A 14,805-nucleotide genomic window follows, 5' to 3' on the forward strand; every position below is an offset into this window, starting at 1 on the left:
CGACGCTCTGATGTGATCTACCTGCTCACACTGTACGTCTAAAAACCACGTGAGACTCAGCTCAGCAGTGAGATGGCGCTACTCTGACTCGTCTATCCGGAAGCCAAACCAGTAGAAGAGGAATATGATGCTCACTAGAGTGAAACACGCTGCCTTGGCTATTTGTGCAATTTTGTGCAAAAGCCCTAAAAAGAAAAGGCAACAACCTACTAGGATAAAGACATGGCTGAGCAAACATGGCTACTACGTTCTGTCCATTTTACAGAAAGAACTCAATTTCACTCATTAAACCCCCGCCATGCTTCTGTGTTTTCGTCCGAGAGGAAGAAGAAGAAGAAGAATCCTTGTTTACGCACTGAGCGATGTGCCCACTACAACCTTACGATGGCCGACTGAATTCAAAAATTTTTGATTTTCTCTTGACCTTATGATTCCTGATCGGGAGGTGGTCGTTAGAGGCTGATCGCCCCTCGTTACCCCCTGTACACTACTTGGTACACCATCAGGCTGAAAGTCAGCCCAAAAAGTGCAGAACGTTGTACAGCGTATGCCCGGCTTTAACAGACCCATTATACAGATAGAGAAATGTTAATAGAATAGACATCCATTATCTGTTCTAGGTTTTGTCCCTCTCTTCTTCTTGTTTTCCTCTCTATGTTTTGTACTCAGCTGACTTTTCATGCTGTCTCTAAAGGAATGAAAGTTGTTTTCCAAGCACTAAGCTCACTTAGCTGATTGCTCCTTCCTGTGTTTCCAAAAAGGCCAAAGTAAATAACCCAGTCCTTCTTTTCACTGTAGACAAGCCATGATCTGCTTCTCTGTTCTCCATTTCTCATTTGGATGAAATAATAGCTGCATGAATCATGACAGCAGACAAGATAGAGGAGAGCAGGAGGTGGGGTTACCAATCTACTGGCTCTGGAGAGCAGAGTTCGCTGCTTTTACATTTTGAATTGAAAAAAATTTCCTAGATGGGAAGCAAAACTTTTTAAAATCTTGGAAACAATCCAGGGGATTGTTTTTTAACTTTTTTTGAAGGACTGTGACCTGGATGACTGGGAAACTTGACCAGCATACATGTCCTTTTAGGAATGTTCATAGTTCTCTAAATGTTATAAACTTTAAGATATTCACATCCAGTTTTTCAAACAAGTAAGGCACCTTCCTGGCCACGATTTTGCAAAGTTTCAAGACTGTCAAAGCTTTTATGTATAATCTACATAAGTTGATGTAACTTTCATACAGCCAGGCTATATGTGTGTAGTGAAATACTTAAAACCAAGACTCCATTTCATGTTAAGAACATGGTTAGGCTTAGTTCTACCACCTGTGGGTATCTCTTATTTTGAAGGACATTGTGACGGCCCTCTTAGCTGAGAGGCCCAAACTTCCCTCTCCATCCTCTGGTTCCTCTGAGGTGTTCCTAACATGGTCCCTCCGGTGTGTCCCGCCTTGATCAACTTCCAAAAGGAGCCTTCTGGGGGGGGGGGGGGGGGGGGGGGGGGGGGGGATTACGGGTAGGAAAGTAGAGCGACCTGCAAATCCAGAGCTTCACCCTTTGGCTCATCTCTCTGTTTGCTGGTCTTTGCTTTTCTGGACATGGCGGCTCTTTTGGTCGGAGGTCGAAGTCATTACCGCAGCAACAATGGCGCTGTACTGTGTTGAATGGTTGCTGCTCATGCTACTCACCCTGCTGTCGGGCTTACAACAGAATCTTCTTCTTCTGGAATATCTCCAGGAAGAACAGAGCAATATCGACCACATAGTTCAGCACCTGAATTTGACTGAACCACGAAAATGGACCCGCAGGGCAACCATGAATAAATATTAGTGCGCATGCCCAACATTTCGTCGCCTATTTTTGCTTTGGCACCACAGCGCCACTTACAGGCCTGGCATACATTTTGCAGCGTTTTCATGCATTCGTGTAGACGCTCACATTTATTTTACGTCTCCGTCTTTACGACAAACGTTCTGGAAAATATTAGCGTTTCGTGTTCGCTTTGACTTTGTGTGGACGGGGCCTAAAAGCAGGCCTACAGCAACAGTCTGCAGCAGATGCAGTAGCTTCAGAGGGCAATGCTGTAGGCCGTTATTGGCTCTTAGCTGGGGCTACATGCTGCTACATGCTATCATGTCTTGTTACAGTATACAGGCACTAAGATTGAGATGAAAAGTGTTTTTTTTTTCTCTGTTTGTTTTAGAAATTGAAACTGGCCTAAAATATACAGATATAGTAACATTTTCTGCATTTCTCATCATTTTGAAGGTTATAGCCCCAAAAAAAGCGATTAATGCAGATGATCAGATATAAAAAGGACATTTCAATGGTTAGGCTAAAGAGGTTATTAGCATGAAAGGCATCCGTGCTGCATGGCAGGGATGGATGAGGCGGGGAACATGGCTGTGCAGCTTGTTTTAAAGGAGAATTCCGGTTTTTAACACTTTTAGCCCATTTTCTGTAGTGTCCAGGATGAAATCGAATGATCGACACCAAAATTTTGACAATTGCTCCTGTCTCTGCTTTTTGGCTCATTTAGAATCCACCCCTGGCTGCTTTAGAACGGCTTCCATAGTGCATGTCCGATAATGTCCTTAAAACAACCTTAAACGTTCTTTTTTTTAAAATATGCTACTCAGCGCTGTTCAATGACGTTCCAAAAAAAGTTTCGTGAAGAAAAAACGTTCCTGTAGTGTTTTATTTAGCATTTTGTAAATCCCATTGAGTTCTGTTGGAATAGTCAATATTCCTCCGCCACCGGAAACGGAAATGGGGCCTGTTTACACAGTTGTAGTCTTTTCGCTTCACTCTGTGTACTCCGACGTCGAGAATCAAGAATCCACCTTTCGTATTCCATTTTCAGAGTTTTTTAAAGTGTTTAACAGAGACGTTAGCACCTCGACGTCGGAGTACACAGAGTGAAGCGAAAAGACTACAACTGTGTAAACAGGCCCCATTTCCGTTTCCGGTGGCAGCGGAATATTGACTATACCAACAGAACTCAATGGGATTTACAAAATGCTAAATAAAACACTACAGGAACGTTTTTTCTTTACGAAACTTTTTTGGAACGTCATTGAAAAGCGCTGACGACCCGGTGAGTAGCATATTTAAAAAAAAAGAACGTTTAAGGTTGTTTTAAGGACATTATCGGACATGCACTATGGAAGCCATTCTGAAGCAGCCAGGGGTGGATTCTAAATGAGCCAAATAGCAGAGACAGGACCAATTGTCAAAATTTTGGTGTCGATCATTCGATTTCATCCTGGACACTACAGAAAATGGGCTAAAAGTGTTAAAAACCGGAATTCTCCTTTAATGAAAGCAGGGCATCTGCTGTTTGGGTCGGGTGTCCTGTCCGTTCTTCACGGGACCCATTGGATTCGCTACGGGCTTCAGGTCTGAACTGTTTGCTGAGGGACACCATGATTATGGAAGCAGCTGTGGAGATAAGATGTCAAGTCCTACAATAAAATCAGCATGTCTGTAATGCCTGAGAGGCTGGATTATGTCATAGATATAATGGTTTGTAATCGATCAAAACCAGGAATAACTAATTAAAAATCAGCATGGTCCAAATAAAGAAAATCATCAACTAGTAAAAGTCCGCAGTCCACACTTTCTCTGCTCTCTCTTTCTCATCATCTTCTCCTTCTTTCCCATCGCCCGGCTTGCCACAGGTTTGCCTGCTGTGTCTAAAAGTAGCAGCAGCAACAACCCAGACTGACAGCAGCTCATTGGATCATTTATATCACATGTAGCCTGGAGCCGGACGCTCTGGAGGGCTTTACCGTATTAACAGGAGAAGCAGCGCCAGTGAAGTTAGACACTGTTGTCAGACAACATGCAGTCATTTATAAATGTTTTAAATCAGGTTGGGTCTGGATTAGTCAGCAGATGGTCTGGATCCGGACCGCGGTCCGCTAATCTGACCAAAACCTTGCTGAACGTTTGAAACCTATCCTGAATTTGTGAAACAAACTCAGGTTGATGTGCATAAAGGCCACTAGAGGACTTCAGCATGGAGCATATTTACACACAGACATGGCTTTACATAATCACCTTTAAAAGGTTTTGTTTTATTTTCAGTTTTGGGTTAATTTCTCTTCCAGGGTGGTAGTTGGGGAGTGGCGGCCTACTGGTTCGGGCATAAAGCTTGGAATCCAGAGGTTCTTAGTTCAAGACAATATTTAGATTATTCTTGATATTATTACTATTTCTCTGTCAGATGGCTTGTTTTAGAGTCTATTCTCCAGTTAACGATCAATCAATAACTAAATTAGTTAATGGATGAATTGTTTCAGCCCCACAGTGGACCTCAGTAAACACGGCGCTGCTCATCATCACTGACTGGAAACTCCTCACTGCACTCGGTCTGTAGCGTCCTGCTAATCCTGCAGCCTTTGATTTCTAAATCTTTGCTTCATCTGTGAAAGAGGGAGTTAAACTCCATTTGGGTATAAGTTTTTATATTTAGTTATGTTGATTATTTATTTTGTTGTTTTTTTTCTTTTATAATTAAAGGAGGACTTTAAGTCATCTTCTTCTGCATGATGGGACTTTTGTAAAAGATTGGCAAATCCAGCATCAGTGTCTGATGATGAGTCCATTTCATAGAGGCGGATCTATTCAGTCTGTTCTAGCAAATGTTTAAGTTGAAGAGGTTGATTGACTTTGTTGATCTCACAGTGGAGAAATTTAATTCAATTTCAATTCAGATGATCCAGTCAGACTGATTCGAAATTTTCTATTTAAGGAAAACCAGTTGATTGCATCGACTCATTGACTTGAATGCAATCCCTCACACTAAGCATGCTTGTAGCGACAGTGGAGAGGAAAAACTCCCTTTTAACAGGAAGAAAACTCCAGCAGAACCAGGCTCAGTGTGAGCAGCCATCAGCTGAAGCTGACTGGGGTTCAAGGTGACAGAAGCAGACATACAAAAGCAGCTGGAAAAGGCGGCCCCATCCAGGAAACACACAGCCAGACACACGAGCACCGAGCCAGCTCCCATGTCAGAGGATGAAGAGAGCACATCCAGTTAGTCACAGTCAGAGAAACAGGACTACACTGGAAAACAGGCCGATCTCCAACATCTATAAAGAAAGGTGTTGATGGCAGCAGCACAGCTGATGTTTCTCTCCAGGATGGAGTCACAGCCAAACAGGAACAGACCAGATGAAGCTACTATGAGAAAAAGCAGAGAGAGCAGAACGTTAGAGATTGAACTAATAGATTCTGCAGAGTGGGAGAATAGAGATAGAATGAAGCAGATGGAATGATGAAATGCGGGTCCTTATGTCCTCCAGCAGTCTAAACCTATAGCAGCATAACTATAGAGATAGCTCAGGATAACCTGAGCCACTCTAACTATAAGCTTTATCAAAAAGGAAAGTTTTAAGCCTAGCCTTAAAAGTAGACAGAGTGTCTGCCTCACGGACTAAAACTGGTAGTTGGTTCCACAGGAGAGGAGCCTGATAACTAAAAGATCTGCCTCCCATTCTACTTTTAGAAATTCTAGGAACCACTAGTAAACCTGTAGATTGAGAGTGAAGTGCTCTGTTAGGAACATAAGGAACAATCAGCTCAAATACTCAAAGAACAATGAATGAGGAATGTGTCAAAAAAAAAAGAAAGGTGCATGGGATATCCTTACAGATGCAGAATTAATGTTTTGATTATGGCTTTTATTTCGGACCTTATACTGATCTCTAGCTGCTCTTTGGCATTTACATTATTTATATTCATTCATATCACATTTCCTCATAGAGCAGAGTTTATTAATATCTTTTTAAATTCTATTTTCAAGGAACGAAACATTAATCAGGATCTATTGGTCAGAATGCAGAAAAGCTGATTTAAAGCCATTTGTTCAAAGCCTAAACACAATTCCTTTGTTTTCTTCTTCTCTCTTAGAGAAGCAGCATGGTCGACAAAAACATCTACATTGTCCAAGGAGAAATAACCACGGTTGTTGGAGCCATTAAGAGAAACTCCCGATGGAATAACCACACGTCGCTGGTAGGTTGTAGTCCAACGCTTCGGCAGAACAGCAGAACGGTGCCGTGCCCTAAAACGCTCTTCCTGCTTTCTTTGGTCAGGATGAAGAACAGGACCCGTTACTGAACAGCTTCGGCCATCTTAAGGAGCATCTCAACAACATTAAAGGTGAGCTGGTGTCATTGTTTCACCATCTACTCTGTCAGGGAGTGAACTATGATGTTTTAGGGCCGGGCGACATGAAGAAAATCTAATTTCACCATTAGTGTTGCACCAGTACCGATACCAGTATTGGGCAGGACCCCGATCCAGCACTAAAAGAGTGGTATCGGTATCGGCGAGTACCAACAAATAGGGCAGCGATAACATTTTGGGAGCCAAAACTTTATTCAAGTATTGTCACCCATTCCAGGTAGGCAATAAAAAGTTCCACTGGATTCACTTCCTGCTTCACAAAGGTAGGCAGCAGCTTGACAAAGCCATGATGGCAATTATTTTACATCCTAGTAGTATGCAGTTCTTCATATATACACACACTGGGCCAAAAAATGGCATCGGCGCAACACTCATCACAATATATTTGGGCTCTATTGTGGTGCACGATATATATCACGATATGTTTAAATTACAATAAAAAAAAATGGAGTGTATGAAATTGCACTGATATACTCATACAAACTTTGGGTTTCAAATTTCATTTAAAGGTACACTATGCAACCGGTGTTGATTTTCCAGTGAGGCTCCCTCCAGAGGGCGAAAGTAAAAGTGCACTGTCGTAAATATGCACAGCTGTTCTCCTGGTTTCTCCGTCAAGCCAGGCGCGGTTGTTTTGAGCTTAGCAGCGAATGACTAACGCTGCGTTCACACTGGACGTAGCTGGCGCGACAGAAGCAGCGAGTTTACATGCAAAGTCAATGGTTGACGCGCGTCAAGGCGCAACAAAAGGTCCCGCGGCGCGTTTTGAGCACCAGGCGCAGCACGTCTGAGCAGCTGAAGCAGCACGTCGGGTGCGTTTAACGCAGGGAGAGAGAGACAGCGCTGATGATCACTCCTCTTAAACAGTTTATTGACGCCTAAATTAACTTAAAATGCAGAAATCTGCCGGCAAAATATACAGCTTGGATTATTTAAATGAAAAACACCTACCAGCTGCCGCGGTGAACCGCTGCTGATGAAGGGATCCATACTGTTGGCGCCCCGCTGGTATGTGGGGGTCTGAGCGGCTCCGACAGAAAAAATATTGAAGGCAGGATAATAATCTGAATGAACTGACGGCGCTGATTACGTTTTCAGGTGTATTTTCTCACTTAAACACATATTAAAACTACTTTATTCCCACTGATCACAGCAAATATAGCTGCAAGGCAGAGAAAGGATAGTGAAGCTCCGCCCAACGCGCCTCAGACACAGCCGGAGCAGCAAAGCTGCTTCAGCCACGCGTCAGAACTAACTGGTACAAGCAGCAAAAAGGAAGCAGCAGACGCGATTTTGCTGCTTTTGCTGCTTGAACGTAGCATAACTGCACAAAGATCGCCACTGTGCTAGCAACGAGAATGCTTTTAACTGGGGGCGTGTAGCAGTTCTCGCCGTAAAGCATGACTGACTCTCACGAGACTTCTGAGCCTGTGGGTCCGGGTCGGTGCTCCTGCAGTTGCAAGTGCAGTATTTCCCCCACAGACCACCAGGGCGGCCGAGAATACCTTTGTTCAACCTGAAATGACTCATTTAATCATCCAAAACGTTATGGAACACATTAATTAACTGAAAAATGTTGCATAGTGTCCCTTTAATTTTGTTTTAACCAGCTCAAAGCTTTTCTGCCACATTATGTCTTTGGGTGTTGATGGCAGCAGCGCAGCTGATATTTCTCTCCAGGATGGAGTCACAGCCAAACAGGAACAGACCAGATGAAGCTACTATGAGAAAAAGCAGAGAGAGCAGAACGTTAGTGATTGAACTAACAGATTCTGCAGAGTGGGAGAATAGAGATAGAATGAAGCAGAATGGTTGGTTAACAGTTAGTCAGCAACTTACAAGATTTACAAAACCAAAAATATTTTCTTATGAAAAAGTTTATTAGAGCAAACAGCTTTGTTTGCATATATTTAAAGGGGTCTTTAGAATGATTCTATTGGGTATTTGGTCCTCAAGGTCTCTGAATAGGGTGTGTAACATTAGTTGGGCTGAAAATGGCATATTTGCTGTTCTATGAGCCCTAATGAAGGCTGGTCAAAAGCCCTAGAATGAAACGACAGGTTTCCTTCCTTTTATGGTATGCTCATCAATATTTAGATGAGCTGTGCGCTGATTGGTTGGTTTACAACGAGCAAATCCGCTTAGCAAAGACGCATCATAGCAACAAGCACTCACTCACTGAAACATCGAGATTGTTGATATGGTAGGGTTACCAGACGTCCTCTTTTTGTCCTACATGTCCTACTTTTCATACCTAAAATAGTGTCCGGGGGGAATTTCAAAATCGTCCGGGATTTTGGTCGACTACAGTGCAAGTCTCCCCATCTCCAAACTATTAGCACTGAACTTTATGTGCTGGGAATTTTAAAGAAGCACAAAAAGTTGTAAAATTAGATTAGAGATGCCAAGTTTAGACAACGCCTGTAAAACCTCTGAACATCACATCACAGGTAGAGCATCTAAAAAAACATTGAAATAACGTCATGAATAGCGTCTGTGATTTCCCTGCATCTCTTCCTGTTTCTCTCATATGGGATAACTTTTTCAACGTCATCTTCCTCACAGCTGATTTATAGAACATTTTTAATTGTTGAGCAGCGAGACGCTGACATGCAGGGTTTACAATATTCCCTCATTTGTACTGCTACCTTGTGCAGCAATGGTTTTTGGTCTTACAAATTAGCGCATTTTGTTGGACGTCCTCAGCGTGAAATCCAAACCGCTGCCGTATATATCGCTCTACTGGATATACGGCGCTATATAAGTACATGCCATTTACCATTTAATGAAACACCTGCTGTCGCCATTTTTTGTTTCCTGGTCGCTGCAGTGTATGGAGGACGGGCTCTACCATATTTAAAAATAAATACTGATGTTACGCCCACCAAGGACACAACATATTTGAGGACACGAGACAAAAATGAGGGTTCAAAAAAAGATGTTTTATTAATAAATTCTCTCCGTTTTAGTTGTTCTTGGTTCGGCTTCTTCAGATGTTCTGCGAAGAGAAAAATAGTTAACGGCCCTCAAATCCCGTGCCCCAAAAAAAATAAAAAAAGAAACCCAAAGTAACAACAGAAAGTTGGACCTGGCAGGCCGATCAAACAGAATAAAACGGTACAGGAGGGGGCCAACCCTATACAGGGCCGTCGAAGCCCCTACTGGTACCGGACTAAAGGCAAAAAATAACCTAAGCGAAAGAAAAATCGAAAACAGGACTACCGGTCCCGCCAGGCCAAAAACCTCAAGAAAAAAGTAAGAAAAAGGTAACAAAAATACCACATGGCAGGCTGGAACGTCCGCTGCAGGCCGCAGCGACAAGACAAGTGCGCACCGCGCACGATGGAGCAAATGAAGCAGGTGGGAAGTGGCGTCCAAACGAGGTTGGAAAGGAACGCGCAAGGAACGCGCTAACGTGCTGAAGGCCAGCCTATTTATAGGCGGACGACAGCACCACAAATTAACATAATTGATTTACTAAAAAAATCCTAAAATATATTAACAAAAGGATCCTTCAACTAAAGTTTATAAGCAAACGAAGAAAAGAAATGGACAAAAATCATAATGTGCCTGGGGCACATAACAACTGAAATAAATATATTCTCTATAAATAAATAAGCATACAATTAATTCCCCCCAAAATTATAACAAACAAATAAATGTAGGTAAAATTAAATTATACAGTGAGACATAAATGTATATATCTTAATTAGCTTCTTTATTTATTCACCTTTGTAATAATTACCTTATTTATTTATTGTCTGTTATAATCTTCAACTTTATTTATTAATTACTTATTTTTTAAAGTATTTATTTACGTGCATTTTGTAATATTTTTGTCTGTTTGATTCATCCTTCGTATTTGTTTACTTCTTCAATGCATTATGCAAATGAGGAAGGGCTGTGTTTTAGAGGGTCGCCCATTGGTTGGCGGCCCATCCTCTTAACTCGCAGAGCTCAGAGTATTAAGTTAAAAGTTCTCTTTTCTGTAGCTGTTGTTCAATAAACATTTTAAGTAGGGATGCACAATATTGGGATTTTGGCCGATATCCGATATGCCGATATTTTAAAACTCATGTAGCCGATAACCGATATCGATACTGATGTTAAAGCTGGACAAAAATAAGTAGTCATTGAAAATAGCAGTTTTGTTATCCATTTCTGACACTTTGAAAAATAATATACTCAAATATATTTTCATATGCTGATATCAAATTGATTTTTAAAAACGCGGTATCGATGTATTTTACTTTCAAAATCTCGTGAAATTTCATCGTTCTGTTACAAACTCTCGTGATATTTTGCAAATTCTTGTGAGATTTTCAATGTATCAACATATGAAAATATGGCAACATTTCGTGAATTTTCGGGGGATTTGGTAGCATAACGATGACATATAGCAATATTTCATTAGTAAAAGAGATTGATATGGTGTTTTTAAATGGCAATATATCAGAAGATATTGTGATATTTTAATGTATCAATATTTTTTTCCTCGTCTTTAGAAGTTTTTAAGTCTGTAAAAAATTTTTTGAGGAAGAAGTAGTTTTTTTGGTTTTTTTTAGACTTTAGAAACTCAGAAGCTGATCAAATATCGGGTTAAATATCGCTGGGGTGGCCGATGTCCAATATTCAGTTTTAAGGCCGATACCGATAGGGGGCCGATTATAACGAGCATCCCTAGTTTTAAGATCATTTGAGGTGAGAACATAATACTTATAAGTGTCACTATATGACCCATTTACTGCATTAAAGCAGAAAATAATGCTGTTTGGAGGAGGAGTTTATGATGCGTTCAAAGTGTGTGGGGAAAAATAAAACTGTCAGTGAAATAGATGCAGATGGCTTAATGTCGTAATGCGAATTTCTATGGCTGCAATAGTGATTTTTAACCATCGTGAGTGGAAAAACTCGAGATACATACGGTATATTTGATATATCTTGAACCCCTTTGATGTTTCTGATGGAATTTCTAGAAAAACTTTGGAGCAGCCGCTGTCTGGTCCGACAGACAGTTGGTGGAGGAAGTGAAATGAAAAAAGCAAGAATGCCTTTTGACCTTTAACCTTTAATTTAGCTGTACTATCAGTGGCTCTGAGTAGTAATATTGTTGCGCGGCCATCTGACTGGACCCAGTCTGGAATCTGAAGATCTAGTGCGAGATCTAGCTAGTTAAATAAAGGTTAGAATAACCCATCCAGGCATTGTATCTCGCTGCTAGGAGTGACATCGTCCCTAAAAGGCAGAACTAGCGGACAATGCTGGTCTGACGGGGTATGCTGATCTGACAGAACAACAGCCCCTAGTGAAGCCTTTTCACCGCATCTGTAGAAGATGCGAGCAGCGGCTAAGCTGTAACACATGCAGCCTGATAAAAAGCCGCGTCCTGCAGCTTTAGCTGTCCTCCAGGGAATGCCTCTCGCTCTGTGAGATGGACAGGCACTGCTGGCTGAGCAGGAATTCACCGCAGAGTTCGGCCCCAAAGCTTTTTCTTTCTTTCAAACCACACACACCATATCTCATGGCTCCCAGGACCACAATGTGAACTAAATCTATTCTTTAATCAGGATCTTACACATAGCAGCTTTTTAGGTTCTGTGTACCGTCGATGCCGTCACTGCTTAGTAGATCTCTGGCAGTGATTTCATGCAGCAACACTTTGCTAGAAGCGGTTTAGTGTCTCTGTGTTGCTGTTGCTTCGAGGCCCAGCTGTTCACTTAATGAAAGCTCAGAATTCCTCATTATTAAAGATTGCTGCTCCCTCTAAGAAAGAAACATGCATCAGTTCCTGGAGGGTTTTTTTCTTCCCTCTCTCTCTAACGTAGTCCACCTCTGCTCTGTTGAAACCTCTGATTGACAGGACCATGTGCTGTAGAGGTGGAGAGTGCTGCAGCTGGAAGTATATCATCCGCAATTTTAGTTGAGTAAATATAGCAGGGAGTCTTGTCAAGAAGGGAGATAAATTGTTCTGAGAAAGGAAGTGTTGTTGCTTTTTCTCAAAGAAGGGAAAAAAAATAGCCTGGACTTGTGGAAAATATAAGGTCTTTTCTCATCTCCCAAACAATGGCAGCACAGTTGGGAGAGGGGCGGTCGTATAACATGTGTTCCAGCGCCTCAGCTCCTCCTTACTCTATCAGCCAAGCAACCAAATTCATGAAGGGTTATTACTCCAAACACCTGAAAATGACCCGGTTTGTACATGATAGTAGGCATACTTTGTCAATATAATTATATAATTGAACTTTATTGATCTCACATTGCAGAAAGTTACCTCAGCATATAACCAACCCCTTTGGGGAGCAGTTGGCTGCCATTGTGCAGCGCCCAGGGAGCAGTTTGAGGTCAAGGGTCTTGCACTGTGACCCAGAGTGGCAGTCTGTGGGAGTGGGGCTGGAACGTCAGGATTCCAAGCTCTATGCCCTAATCACCAAGTCGCCACTCCCCCACTAGGCCGCCCCTTGCCCCGCTAGGCCGCCATTCCTCCCGCTAGGCCGCCATTCCTCCCGCTAGGCCGCCATTCCTCCTGCTAGGCCGCCATTCCTCCCGCTAGGCCGCCATTCCTCCCGCTAGGCCGCCATTCCTCCCGCTAGGCCGCCATTCCTCCCGCTAGGCCGCCATTCCTCCCTCGCTAGGCCGCCATTCCTCCCGCTAGGCCGCCATTCCTCCCGCTAGGCCGCCATTCCTCCCGCTAGGCCGCCATTCCTCCCTCGCTAGGCCATCACTTCCCTCGCTAGGCCGCACCTGTCCCCGCCAGGCCGCCACTCCCCTCACCAGGCCGCCACTTCCCTCGCTAGGCCGCCACTTCCCTCGCTAGGCCGCCATTTCCCTCTCTAGGCCGCCACTTCCCTCGCTAGGCCGCCACTTCCCTCGCTAGGCCGCCACTTCCCTCGCTAGGCCGCCACTTCCCTCTCTAGGCCGCCACTTCCCTCTCTAGGCCGCCACTTCCCTGTCTAGGCCGCCACTTCCCTCGCTAGGCCGCCACTTCCTTCGCTAGGCCGCCACTTCCTTCGCTAGGCCGCCACTTCCTTCGCTAGGCCGCCACTTCCCTCGCTAGGCCGCCACTTCCCTCGCTAGGCCGCCACTTCCCTCGCTAGGCCGCCACTTCCCTCGCTAGGCCGCCACTTCCCTCGCTAGGCCGCCACTTCTCTCGCTAGGCCGCCATTTCCATTGCTAGGCCGCCCCTGGCCCCGCTAGGCCACCACTCGCCCCTCTAGGCTGCCACTCTCCCCTCTAGGCCGCCACTCCCCTTGCTAGGCTGCCACTTAATAAGCGAGGTCTTCTGTTCCTCTGTAATGGGGTGGGGCTGTGTTGATAGCAGGAAGGAATCAATTCAATTTCTGCATTGTAGGTTTTTAAAAGCTGTAATCTGAGTCCACCACCTCTGTTTAATGTTGTTTTTTCTTAACATAGATGGCTTCCTTCACGCCCCTCTCATACCACCTGTCTTCTTTGTCCAATATGTGAACATTCTGTTCCTCAAAAGAATGTCCTTTGTCCATAAAGTGTAGAAGTACAAACTTGGAAACAAAGTCCAGTGGATGTTCTTTTTTTTACTTTTCTGGAACGTTATTATTAGTTTGGTTGAGAGTTTGATTAAAAGGATCTGATCTGTTTATCACTTTCATTGACCAACAGACAGTAATGACTTAGATTGATGTAGTTCAGCTACTTTTGTCCTTTCCTTGTGTCTTAGCTTTGCTACATTGCTCTGCTGGATAACTTCAGTGCATTGAAGCTTCATTTCCTGTAAAATAACCTGCATCTTAAATCGCTATGGTGGTGTGAAGAAGCCAAGGCTGAAACTGAACTAAAGAAAGATGAGGAGGTGGATTCGGCAAAGGCGCTTTGATACGAAGGAGGGAGGGATGGTGAGGTTCATGTCTGGCTGGTGTCAACATAGGAGAGGTGATGTTCGGACTGACGAATGTTTGGCTCAGAGGAAGCAAGATGAGAGCAGAGCTTTGGAAAGCAGCTGCTGCAGCGGTGAAGGGAGCAGAGGGAGTGTCTGCTCCTCCGTCTCGGTGTTTCTGACTGAGACATTTCAGTGAAATATGGTTTGGATTCTGATGATGACATCGCTGTTCTTGGGATTGTAATGGTTATTATCTATTGAATCTAATGAAAACGTTAGGAAAATAAACTTATATGCATAAATTTAAAAATGCCGTTTTGGATAATAATGTCATGAAAAATCTAAAGTAGGAAATAGAAAATAAAAAGAGTGGAACCTGAACAAAAATGCTGTCAGAAATGGTATTACAGTTAATAAGATTAGAGACCATCAGTGAAATGTTGTGCTGTCATTTTCTATCATAGATTCGCCTCACACCGTGTCCGATAGAGCTGTCATTGCGTAGATGTAGTCATAGATCTTTATTTTATAAAGGTTGGCTGATAAACATCCTCTGTGGAAGGTGGACAGAAAAGTTCAGGTCCTGGTCCTGTTCTGCTTTAGGTAGCAGCTGCTTTCCTTCCTGAAAAGGATTACAGCAACTTTTAGCCACTGGTCTGCTACTAAACAGGCCACACTGGAACGACCGTGGCTCATTTTGTTAGCGGTGCTCTCGAGCACCTTGAACCAGAGCAGAGAACGGTGAAGGGGGGGTGTC

At 43.3% G+C, this 14,805-nt stretch overlaps 1 protein-coding gene across 5 annotated transcripts in view; it reads left to right on the forward strand.

The window, feature by feature from the left end:
- Positions 1-14,805, forward strand: part of gbf1 (golgi brefeldin A resistant guanine nucleotide exchange factor 1) — a 113,355-nt gene that overhangs the window by 959 nt on the left and 97,591 nt on the right. For all 5 annotated transcript variants that reach the window (XM_038271183.1, XM_038271185.1, XM_038271186.1 and 2 more), the window contains exons 2-3: positions 5,918-6,022; positions 6,103-6,169. In XM_038271183.1, the coding sequence (XP_038127111.1) occupies positions 5,927-6,022; positions 6,103-6,169 (163 nt within the window). In that variant the 5' untranslated portion in view covers positions 5,918-5,926. The remainder of the gene's footprint in view (positions 1-5,917; positions 6,023-6,102; positions 6,170-14,805) is intronic.

The sequence above is a fragment of the Cyprinodon tularosa genome, unplaced genomic scaffold (genome assembly GCF_016077235.1).
Source record: "Cyprinodon tularosa strain WSP-4 unplaced genomic scaffold, ASM1607723v1 ctg792, whole genome shotgun sequence".
Classification (NCBI taxonomy): domain Eukaryota; kingdom Metazoa; phylum Chordata; class Actinopteri; order Cyprinodontiformes; family Cyprinodontidae; genus Cyprinodon; species Cyprinodon tularosa.